This window comes from Choloepus didactylus, chromosome 8 (assembly GCF_015220235.1).
Source record: "Choloepus didactylus isolate mChoDid1 chromosome 8, mChoDid1.pri, whole genome shotgun sequence".
NCBI classification, from domain to species: Eukaryota; Metazoa; Chordata; class Mammalia; order Pilosa; family Megalonychidae; genus Choloepus; species Choloepus didactylus.
The window spans coordinates 694,298-706,034 of NC_051314.1; the positions used below are offsets into that span (position 1 = coordinate 694,298).

At 67.7% G+C, this 11,737-nt stretch overlaps 1 protein-coding gene across 1 annotated transcript; it reads left to right on the forward strand.

Annotated features, from left to right (window-relative positions):
* Positions 1 to 249: 249 nt before the first annotated feature.
* On the forward strand, positions 250 to 10,248 carry DENND6B (DENN domain containing 6B). The gene is given in 21 exon segments (XM_037847770.1): positions 250 to 292; positions 295 to 401; positions 4,866 to 4,904; positions 4,979 to 5,021; positions 5,331 to 5,443; positions 5,847 to 5,927; positions 6,263 to 6,368; positions 6,467 to 6,546; positions 6,624 to 6,686; positions 6,818 to 6,873; positions 7,267 to 7,389; positions 7,574 to 7,669; positions 7,763 to 7,857; positions 7,957 to 8,022; positions 8,270 to 8,334; positions 8,405 to 8,494; positions 8,560 to 8,613; positions 8,749 to 8,858; positions 8,942 to 9,044; positions 9,134 to 9,208; positions 9,288 to 10,248. Coding segments are annotated over 21 exon segments (1,731 nt in total). The 3' UTR covers positions 9,411 to 10,248.
* The last annotated feature ends 1,489 nt before the right edge of the window (positions 10,249 to 11,737 follow it).

Genomic DNA, 11,737 nt, shown 5'->3' on the forward strand with positions numbered 1-11,737 from the left:
CCCTGGTTACTCCGGCTGGGCCTCGGCCGACCCACCCTGGCGCGGGCTGCTCCCATGACCCCGCTCTGGCCCGCGCGGGACCCTCTCGCGGGCGGCGCGGCGCGGCGGTCCTCCGGCCGGCAGGGGGCGCGAGGCGCGGGCGGCCGCTCTGGCCCGCGGCGGCCTCTCGCCGGCCCCGCGGCGCCCCGACGTGCGCCCTGCGGCCCCGGGACCCCGCGTCGCCCCCCGCGCTCGCTCCCCGCCGCCGCCATGGACGCGCCCCCGGGCCCCGGGCCTCTCCGGGCTCGCGGCCTGTGCGCGCCGGGCCCCGCGCCGCCCCGCCGCCCTGGGCGCGCTTCTCGGCCTGGCTGGAGTGCGTGTGCGTGGTCACCTTCGACCTGGAGCTGGGCCAGGCGCTGGAGGTGAGCCGGCGGGCCCGCGCCCCCGCCCCGCACGCCGCCTCCCGGGCCTGCGCCGGCTCCTCCCTGCGCGCCCCCGCCGGAACCCGGGTTCCCCAGGCTGCCCGCGCCTCCCCGCCCCCGGCTCCTGGGCCCCGTCCGGGCCGCCCCTCCTGACCCCGGTCGCGGCTGTCGCAGCCTTTGCGCACCTCCGGGTTCGCTTAGCGGCAGACCCAAGCCCCAGGGCCCGGCCTGGCTGCCGCCCACCGCGGTCATCTTCCCTCTTCACGGCCTTGAGGTCACCCCGTCCCGCTGCTCCCGGCTCGGCCTGGCCTCGGACCCCACCGCGCAGGGGTCGCGCCTCTTCCTCCGGTGTGGGTGCGGGGGGTGTCCTCTCTGTGCCGGCAGGAGACTAGGGAGCTGGCCAGCGCAGGGAGGCCCAGCTGGCAGGTGGACGGGGCCGGGGGCAGATGCCACCTCACTGTCAGGAGGAAGCTTCTGGGAGCCCAGGCCTTCCCTGAGCAGTGAGCGCCTCTTAGGGCGCCCAGCGCAGGCTGTTTGCGTCCTCGCCCAAGGGGTGCCGTCCGGGCTCCAGGCTGCCATGAGAAGCCCGGAGCCTTCAGGACAGAAAGAGCCGACTCTCAGCAGGGATTTACTCAGTGGAGACCCCACTGCACCCGCACACCGTCCCCACAAGGCTCACGCTGTCACTGACACCCCCGTTTGGCACGGTACCCGAGGTACAGGAAGGTGAAGGACGTTGCCCAATATCACACAGCTGATGTGGGCTGGCTGGTGCCTGAGTCAATATTCTTGTGCCTATATTATGTTGTCCAAGTTATGCCTCTGGAAAATTACAGGAAAAGTTAAGGAGATTTTCTGTTTCCTTGCAGAATTCCCGTGTATAATTTTGCAGTGATTTATGACACTGCCTGGAGTTGGGCCAAACTCTGGAGGTTAAGGGCCCAGCTCTCCACGATACTGCCCTCACCGCAAACCCAGCCGCGAATTTGGAGGTCCCCAGGGCCACCCTCACTTCTGACCAAATGGCTACAAATTTGGGGGTTACCCCAGACCCTCAGGTTTGATAAATTGCCACTCACAGAACTCAGGAAAGTGCTGTGTTTACCATTAAGTCTTTTTATAGTGAAAGGACAGAAATCAGAACCACCAAATGAAGAGACACCCAGGGAGGGTCTGGAACACAATGCCTCGTTTTCCTTGGGGACGCGTCACCGTCATCTGTCTGACGACACTCAGAGTGTTGCCACCCAGGGAGGCTCACCCGGCTTTGGTGTCCAGTTTTTGTTGGGGTTTCATTATGTGGGCATGATTGGTCGAATTGTGCTCGGGGTTGAACTCATCTCCTAGCCCCCTTGCCTCCCTGGAGGTCACAGGTCAGGAGCTCGGGAGGTGGGAGGTCAAGTCAGTGTAATAGGGTGTGGCCTAAATCTCCAGCCCTTTGGTTTTCGGTTGGCCCCACCTGGTCACCTCATTAGCATAAACCATCAGGGTGGGGGCATCCACCCTGGAGAGCAAAGACAGTGAGGGCCCATCAGGGGAACTTCCTGAGGTCACCCACCCCCCAGGAGCCCAGCCAAGGCCGGACCACTCTGGGTAAAACTACCCCCGCTGTAGTTGTGACACTTCAACGTTCAGAAGTTGCTTCTAAGCCAGTGCTGTTCAGGCTGCTTGCGGTTGGCTGCCTGGGCCCTTGCTGAGGGCTGCACAGCTCAGGGGGCACGGTGGGGACCCCGGGCCACCTCTACATGCCCTGTAGCAGCGAACTGGGCAGAAATCCATCGGGGGGTGCAGCCACGCCTCTTTGGGCTTTCTTCCTAACTGCAAATTGCCAGGAGGAGCGGAACCTTGGGGACGCTTGGTGAGTGCCATGCTCACTTCTGCCCATCTCAGCCTGGCTGGGCGCTGGCAAGGCCCTCAACGGTGCTTGGTGCAGAGGACAAAGACGGGAAAACCCAGGGGCCTGCCTTCCAGGACACTCGGAGGTAGGAGACATGTTCCCAGAGGGTCTTGATGGACAAGGAGGCGGCACAAGGGGAGGGAGAACTGCTTCAAGTACCTCCTCCTCCCAAAAGAGGCAGCAAGGGCAGCCGCCAGGCTCGGTGCTCGTCCGGGAGCTGGCATCATGTGCTGGGAACAAGCAGACAGTGGCGGCGCATGGGGAGCCCGCATGGAGGCAGGGGTGAGCCTGCCCGCCGAGGGGAGCCCCACACAGCCAGGAGGCGGCCGTGCCCTCCCAGGGCAACTAGTGTCATGCTTTGTGGTCTCAAGGACCCGTTTGCTGTCCTAAAAGTTGGTGAGGACCCTAAAGAGCCCTTTGTTCGTGTGAGCTATATAAACGACGTGCTGTTATGAAAATAACTGTATTTTCCAAAACAATTTTCTGAGAACAGTGGCATTGCTTTACATTTTTGCGAATTTTTTAGCTCTCTTGCTTAGTAAGCTAGAATCCCACATCAGGCTCTGCCAAGTCTAGTGCAGGAGAACCTGCTGGAGTGGCTGGAGCCTGTGCTGCATGCTGCAGAGAAAATGGGGTGAAGAAGGCGACTGGTGTTTGTGTCTGTCTCCCAGGGCTGCCGCCCCAGAGCCACGAGCTCAGTGGCTTAGACCACAGACCTTCATCGTGCCGCAGTTCTGGGGGCCAGAAGTCCAAATGGAGCTGTCGCTCGGCAGGGCTCCGTCGTGCGGCCGTCTCCTCCATCTGTCTATCCCCTCCTCACTGTCCTGATCTCCTCTTTCCAGAAGGACCCAGCCACCCTCACCCAGCATGATGTCACCTTGGCCAAGAGCATCTTCAAGGAGCCTGTTCCCAGATGGGGTCCCATTTGTGAGACTAGGGGTCAGGGCTGAATGTCTCTTGGGGGACTCAATTCAATCCATAATGATATGGAAATAGTTTTGAACTCACAGACCCTCTGAAAGGGACTTGGGACCCCCCAGGTGTCCCCAGAACTCACTTTGAGAACCGCTATATTAGCGGTATCGTCTTGAAGTTCACCACGTCTCCTGCTCAGGCACCTCTGGGCCGGGTGAAAGGGACTTGCCCGCGAGGGAACCCCGAGCAGGGGCGCACCTGGCCTCACGGGCTGGGCAAGGCGGAGGGTCGGCCTGTCGCTCTCCATCACCCCAGCCTCCCTCCAAGGCTCCGCTCCGCCCCCACCGCAGGTGTGGCCCACCTACCTGGCCGTGGGCCTGGACCCCCGGGCCACATACCCCAGGATGTGTTCAGCCTGGGGAGGTGGGTGCCCTGGGCCTGGGTGCGGAGCTCCGGAGCAGGTTCCTTCTCTTGACCGAGGCCCCAGTCCTGCTTGGCCTCGCGTGGCCCTGCCGCTCTGCTGGGCCGTCCTGGGGGACCCCAGGCTCAAGAAACCTCTCCTTCCTGGCTTCCCTCCCATCTCCATGGCTGCTCCCCACTAGTGTGGAGGGTTCCAGAGTCCACACACCTCACCTTGTGAACGGCTACTGCATGTGTTCACGTGCCCCACACGAGTTCTGTTTGTGGGGGGGGCTGCAGAAGGGACCGAGACCCGCCCCCTGCCCCCGGGAAGCTCAGCCAGCAGAAGAGATGAGATAGGGCCCCCCAAACGCAGTTGCGGCAGCTCTCGCTGCAGGGGCGAGTCCACAGCGAGTGTGGCAGGGTCCCCAGGGGCAGCCCTGCCTGGGGTTCAGGGTACCCCAGGAGGAGCCCCATTTGAGCCAAAACCAAAGGGTGCATAGGCAGTTGGCAGATGGGGTGAGGAGGGAGGCCTGTGCGGCTCTGGCAGCCCTGTGTGTTCCCCGAGTGGAGGTGCCCAGGGCTGCCCCCGCCTCCCCACCAGCAACGAGCAAGCCTGGACACAGGCACTTCTGGGGTCCCCGGGAGTCAGGGTGCAGGGACCCCTGGGAGTGGGGGTGTTGGGATCCCCAGGATTTTGGGTGCTGGGATCCCTGGGAGTGGGGGCTCTGGGAGCCCTTTTTGGCTAGTTGGCTGGCGAGTGGGGGACCCTGTTATCCTCCAGGAAATGGGTCACCTCCCCAGCCGGGGCTCACGGCCCTGCCTCTCTGCTCAGAACCCTGCAGTGTCTGCTCCGCCGCAGGGCTCGTCCTGACGACACGCGTGAGCACTGATTTGAGGTGCAGGATGCAATCCTGAGGCCCCCCAACCCATAACATCGTGGGGGGTGAGGGGCTGTGTGGGGCACCAGAGCAGGCACTTGGCAGAGGGAGGCAGGAGGAGACAAGCCGGGCCCTGTCTGGGTGCAGGCCTGGCCTGGAAGCAGCTTGGCCCCGGCGGTGTGGACATGGGGTGTGAGGAGGTCGGGAAGCAGGCCCTGGGCCGGCCGAGGCCAGTGGGACGGGGCAAGCCCAGCGGCCCGGTGCCTGGAGGTGGGGTGGGGGGTGGCGCCCACTGGGCACAAGAGGGGCGGGAGGTGGCGCGGTGCCCTCTGGAGACAGCCGCGGTGTCACGGCGCCCTGTCCCCTCTGCAGCTGGTGTACCCGAGCGACTTCAGGCTCTCGGACAAGGAGGTAGGTGCCGGTCCCTCGGGCGGGCGTGGCCCAGGAGCTGCTCAGCACTCACTGGGCTTCCGAATCTGTTCCAGAAAAGCAGCATCTGCTACCTGTCCTTCCCCGACTCCCACTCAGGTGGGTGCTCCAACTCTCGCCAGGACCTGGTCTTGGGTGTTGGGGCCGGGGTGGGGTGGGTGATGAACCCAGGCCTGGGTGTCCTGGGGGGTGCAGGGACAGGCAAATGCAGCCCTTCCACACCGCAGTGCAGGGGCGGGCTGCGTCCCCCTGGCCCCAGAGGACACGGTCTCCCGGGCCAGCCGCTCACCTCTGGGCTGGGGGTGAGGGCGGGGGGCCCCAGCGCTGGCTGCGGTTCTCCCTAGGGCGTCTGTAGCCACGGGGCCCAGCCTCAGCTGGACTCGGGGTGACAGGGCTGCTGCTTCCCAGGCGGCCTTGGGGACACGCAGTTCAGCTTCCGCATCCGCCAGTCCGGAGGGCAGAGGGGCCCCTGGCGTGCCGAGGATGGGCTCTACAACCGGGCAGCCCCTGACTCACTGCAGGTGAGCATGGGCCCACAGGCGGGGCCGCTGTCACCATGGGCCAAGCCAGCCCTGCGGCCCCTGGCCTGACGTGGGATGTGCCAGTGGCCCCCAAGCTTCGCTGTGTCCCACACCTCCACGAGGCCGAGTGAGGCCGGTGCCAGCCTCTGTGGCTCCGGGGCCCTGAGCCCCTCATGACGGCGCCCGCCGAGCCTTGCTGCGCCAGCAGGGGCGATTGCAACCTCCTGAGCCGAGGCCCCCCAGCCTGACCTGTGGGGGCTTCCGCCGCGGTGGCTGTGCTGTGGCTGGAGGGTGGAGGGCGGCGGTGCTCTGGTCGCAGGAGCTTGCCCCCCAGTGCCCACCGAGGAGAGCAGGAGGTGGCCGCGGCAGGCCAGGCTGACCGTGCCTCCTCCACTCCTTCCAGAGGGAGGGGGCCCACTACTTCGGCTACGTGTACTTCAGGCAGGTGAAGGACAGCTCCGTGAAGAGGGGCTACTTCCAGAAGGTGGGCGGCAGAGGCTGGGGCGGCGGGAGGCTACTGGGGTGGGCTGGGGTGCCCGCCCCACCCTGCCCGCAGCCCTTCTGCCTGGGCCCCCGCCGCACCAGGGGTCGGGAAGCGTCCATCTTGAGCTCGGACGCCGCGTCCTTTTCCCCCCATCGCAGGCCCCTGGGTCCGGCCCCGGCCTGCTGGGGGGTTTCCCAGGGCTGTTTGGCGGCAGGTTTTGCATTTTGTCCTAATAACCCATGCTCCCTCCTGGGCTCAGTCGTCCTGTGGTGTGGGTGAGCCCGGCCTCGGGGGTCCCCAGCCCTGAGCCCCTGACCGCCTGCGGGCCCTCGCAGTCCCTGGTGCTGGTGTCCCGCCTGCCGTTTGTCCGGCTGTTCCAGGCCCTGCTGAGCCTGATCGCCCCCGAGTACTTCGACAAGCTGGCGCCCTGCCTGGAGGCCGGTGAGTGGACCTCGGCGCAGCCATCCCAGCTCCGGCCTGGCGGCTCGGCAGGCGGCACCCCACGGGGCGGCTCACAGACCCACTGCCTGTGCCCGCAGTGTGCAGCGAGATCGACCAGTGGCCGGCGCCCACTCCCGGGCAGACCCTCAGCCTGCCCGTCATGGGGGTTGTCGTCCAGGTGAGGGGCTGGCTGGGGTGGGGGCGCCAGGCGCTGCAGGCCTCCCTCCTGCTGGAAGCCGCCTCCTCCCACCCCAGGTGCATGTCCCCTCCAAGGCAGACCACCCGGAGGCCAGCCCCCCGAAGCCCTGCAGCCGCGAGGTAGGAGGCCCTGCTCCTGGGGCCGGGACATCCCACCTGCCTCCCGCCTGCTGGGCCTTCTGGGCCGTGTGGGGTGGCCAGACATGTGGGGAGTCATAAAGCTACTCCTGAGCCCACCCACCCCTCCTCAGAAGCTGTTGCCGGCCCCCATGGTCCTCACCAGCGTCCACGAGCTGGACCTGTTCAGGTGAGCGGCCGAGGCCCCTGCACACGGGCTAGGGTGCTGCCCCGGCCAGCTTGTTGCTGGTGTCAGAGGTTGGAGCCCCGCGGCTCAGGCAGGGGCGCCTTGAGGGTGCAGCAGGAGGGGTTCCGGAGGACGCTGCTCATTGTGAGTCAGGGTCGGGGGTCCTGAGTGTCTATGCCAGAGAGGGTGGGCACTGTGGGCAGAGGGCTGCTGACGGCAGGGGCGGGGTGGGGAGGCCGTCTGGGGACTCTACCCCCTGGGAGACAGACTGAGGGAGCCGGTGGGGGGTAAGCCCAGGCCTGAGAGGGCCTCCCACCCACGCGGGGAAGGTGTGGGGCCGACGGGCCCCTGTCCCCACCTCCAGCCTCCTCTGACTGGCCCCTGCCCGCCTGCCAGGTGCTTCCAGCCTGTGCTGACACACGTGCAGATGCTGTGGGAGCTCGTGCTGCTCGGGGAGCCCCTGGTGGTCCTGGCACCCTCACCTGCTGTGTCCTCAGAGATGGTGCTGGCCCTGACCAGGTGCTGCCCTCACAGCCTGTCCAGGCCCGGGGCAGCCGGGGTGGGGGTCTGGAGATGGGGGGTCCAGGGATTGGGGTCCAGACCCGGGGCAGCAGACAGTGGCCCTGCGGCATGGAGCGGTCCTCGGCAGGGGCTGGGGAAGCACCTGGGCCCAGCCCGTGCCCCCTGCCGCCCCCCTGCACAGCATCCTGCGGCCCCTGCGGTTCTGCTCCGACTACCGCCCGTACTTCACCGTCCACGACAGCGAGTTCAAGGAGCTCACGACCCGCACACGCGCCCCGTAGGTGCCTCCCGGCCTGTGCACGGCCCCAGCTCGTGGCCACCCTCCCGCCCTCTCGCCCTCCTGCCCTCCCTGCCTCTCCTCTCTCTCTAGACCGAAGGTGGTCCTGGGAGTCACGAACCCTTTCTTCATCAAAACGCTCCAGCACTGGCCCCACATCCTCCGGGTGGGGGAGCCGAGAACGTCAGGTGAGGTTGGCTGGGGCTCCCCCTCCTCAGCCCCGAGGGAAGCGGGTAGGGGCCCTGGGGGTGCTGCAGCACTGAGCCCGGCCCCGGGCGCTTTCGCAGGGGCCCTTCCTAAGCAGGTCAAGCTGAAGAAGCCCTCGCGGCTCAAGACCCTCGACACCAAGCCAGGTCTGTGCCCCCACCCTGCGGCCGGGCCTGGGTCTGCAGCGGAGCCCGGGGTGCTCACGGGTGGGGATGTTCTCGCCTCCGCGGCCCCTCCACCCAGGGCCGGGAGGGTTGGGTCACTCAAAGGGAACGGGATTATGGGCGCGTCAGGCGTCCCCTCGCCCAGGGGAGGGCTGCCAGGATGGTGGGGGCGAGTCGCCCACCCCCAGGCCGCCCCCGGACCAGGCAGCGTGCGGCCGTCCCCCCCCAGGCCTCTACACGTCGTACACGGCGCACCTCCACCGCGACAAGGCGCTGCTGAAGCGGCTGCTCAAGGTTGGCGCCAGGGGCCGGGGCACGGCCGGGGCAGCGAGGGTGCCCGGTCTGACGGGCGCGTCACCCACAGGGCGTGCAGAAGCAGCGCCCCTCAGACGTGCAGAGCGCCCTGCTGCGGCGGCACCTCCTGGAGCTCACGCAGAGCTTCATCTTCCCCCTGGTGAGGCCCGGGCAGCGGGGGCTGGGTGGGCTGTGGCTGCTGCGGCTTACCGCCGTCCTCCCTAGGAGCACTACCTGGCCAGCCTCATGCCTCTGCAGAAGAGTGTGGAGCCCTGGAAGGTGGGTGCCCGAGGACAGGGCATGGCCAGTGGGCTCTGGGGAGGCGGAGACCAGCCTGGAGGGCAGAGAGAGGGACGGACGGGCCGCGGGCAGGCCCCACACAGGTGCCTGGCTCACTCCCAGCCTCTGCCTCAGTCGCCCCCCCAGATCCGCCCCTTCCGCCAGGAGGACTTCCTGCGCAGCCTGGAGCACGCGGGGCCCCAGCTCACCTGCATCCTCAAGGGCGACTGGCTGGGCCTCTACAGGTGGGCGAGGGTGGGGGCAGGAGGGAGTCCGGGGCTTCGTCCACCCTGCACCATGCGTCAGCTGTCCACTGCCACCCCCCCAGGCGCTTTTTCAGGTCTCCCCACTTTGACGGCTGGTACCGGCAGCGGCACAAGGAGATGACCCAGAAGCTGGAGGCGCTGCATCTCCAGGCCATCTGTGAGGCGGTGAGGGCTGGGGGCAGTGGGGCAGGCTGGCCCGGGCTGGGCAGGGGGTCCAGGCCTCGGGGATGGCAGCCCCTGCACCCTCCTGGCAGGACCTCAAGGCTTGGATGAAGGACAAGTCCGAGGTGGAGGTGGTGGACCTGGTCCTGAAACTCCAGGAGAAGCTGGTGAGGCCTCCGTCCTGCCCAGCGGCTGGGGTCATTGGGTGGACCTACCCATGACCTCTGACCCCAGCTGCCCCTGCAGGTGCGGGCCCAGGGCCACCAGCTCCCCGTGAAAGCAGAGACACTGCGGCAAGCACAGCTGTACATCGAGATGGTCATGGGCTCCCTGCCCAAGGACCTGCAGGCCGTCCTGTGCCCTCCCTGAGGCTGCCCGGACGGCGGCATCCGGGCCCAGGCCTCTCTCTCCCACCAGGGGCTCCCTGGCCCAGCACAGCCCCCACTGCACTTCCTCTGCACCTTGGGCCAGCCCCACCCGCCCAGCAGTAAACGCGCATCCGGATCCACAGCCTGTCCCTGAGCCTGTCCCTCGGTGGCCAAAGCCCACCTGTCCTCTTTGGGGCTTGCGTGCAGGGCAGGGCAGCTGGGGAGGCTGTGAGGGAGAAGGGCTGGGAGCACTGGGGGGACTGTGGGGGTCTGCGAGCACGCCCTCATCTGGACACTGCCAGCCACCTGCCTTCTCCATCTGCCTGAGCCCCCCCGTACCCCAGGGAGGCAGCTGACGGATGGATCCCGCCTTCTCACAGTGCGGGTCTGACATGGAGCTCGGGGTGGGGTGCCCGTCCCGGTCATCAGCTGGGAGGGCGGAGGCAGGTGTTCCGGCAGGTGGGCCCCGCCCCTCCCCTCCCTTGGCTGTGGGTCGCGGGGTGGCCACGAGGGGGCGCGCGCAGGGTCTCGAGCACGGCGTGGACCTGAGCACTGGCTCGTGCACCCTCAGTGCGCCGGGGCAGCCCCTTCTGTCCCTCCACCCCTCCTACAGCCTGAGGGGCTTAGGACTCGAGCCCACCGTCCTGGGCTCGGCCCTCCGGCCCCCGCTGCCGCCCCATGGCAGACCCGGCTCTGCCGAGCTAGTGGCACGGACCTCTGACCCTTACCCTCCTGTCTGAAGGGGGAGGCCACGCTGCGGGCCCGGGGGTCCTACCCCCCTCCCTGAGCCGGGTGGGGGCAGAGGGGCCGCGCCCAGGGTGGGTGGGGGGCTGTGAGTTCCCGGGGGGTTAAGTGGGGCTGGGGGTGGAGGCTGAGGCGAATGGAAGCGGGAGGGTGGTCCCAGCGGGGGTGGGGGAGTTCCTGGGTGGGAAGTCCTGCCGGACCCATCCTGTCCCCCAGACCCCCAAGCTCTCCCCAGGATGGCGTTGCTCTGGCTGCGTGAGCCCCTGTGCCCACCCACACAAGTTCCCTGGGTGCCCCTCTCTGCCCTGCAGAACGGGGGCAGACTGCAACAGTTGGGAAGGGGTAGAGAGCGTAAGAGGCAGCCCTCCGTACCCAGGGCCTGCGCAACCTCAAACCCGAGGTTTAGAGGGGCTGTGGGGGTGGGGACCGGGACGCAGGGAGGAGGGTTTCCACCACCAGGCTTCCTGCGTTCTATTTAAGGACCCACTTTGGGTCTAGATAGCGTCCTTCCCATATTTTTGGTATTAAAATGTCCTTTTATGATGCAATACTTGTCTTTTTAACTTCCTTTTCTGATAAAAACTTGGCAGGCCGTTTGGGGTCCCCTGCGTGGGCCGAGTGGCTTGTGGTTCATGATCACCAGGAGGAGGCTCTGGGCTGGAGCAGGGGCTGCTGGAGGCAGATGTGCGGGGAGCGGCAGAGACCTCCGCTCCGCGGGGAAGTCCTTCAGCACTGGGCTTGGTCTCTGGAAGGCTGAGAGAAAGGAATAAGCAGACATGTCTGCCTGGAGGGAAGGTCCCGCGTGAGCTCCGGGGCCAGGGATGGCCTGCAAGTGGGGAAGGTCCCCGAGTCACCAGTACTGCCAGGGGTCTGCCACCCACTGGACTGGAAACTCTCTGGAGGGGCAAAGGGAGCAGCCTGCAGGGTCCCCGCGGGTCCTGGAGGGGGTTGGAGCCAAGGATGTCAGTCCCGAGAGGACCCGAGCCCGTGTCGTTTCCCTCAGCAGTTTGGTGGCCGCGCCTCCTGGGAGAGGGTCAAACGTGGCTCGGCAGCCCCCCTTCGGAGTGATAGGAAGGTCAGCGGTGGGGGTTTCGCCGGTCTGGCCCGGCCTCGGGGAGAGCCCGCCGGGCGCTGAGGAGCTTGGCCCGGCTCGAATCCCGGGCCAAGGGCGGGCGCCGCGACCGTGGCTGTCAGCGGGGCCAGCGTGAGGGGGCGCGGGGAGGGCGGGTCCCCGCGCCTTTCCCCGCGCTCCTCCCCGCGCCCCTCCCCGCCCTCCTCCCCGCGCCCCTCCCCGCGCTCCTCCCCGCGCCGCTCCCCGCGCTCCTCCCCGCGCCGCTCCCCGCGCTCCTCCCCGCGCCGCTCCCCGCTCTCCTCCCCGCCCTCCTCCCCGCGCCCCTCCCCGCCCTCCTCCCCGCGCCCCTCCCCGCCCTCCTCCCCGCCCTCCTCCCCGCTCTCCTCCCCGCGCCCCTCCCCGCGCTCCTCCCCGCGCCGCTCCCCGCGCTCCTCCCCGCGCCGCTCCCCGCTCTCCTCCCCACCCTCCTCCCCGCGCGCCCTCATCCTCCTCCCCGCGCTCCTCCGCCCTCC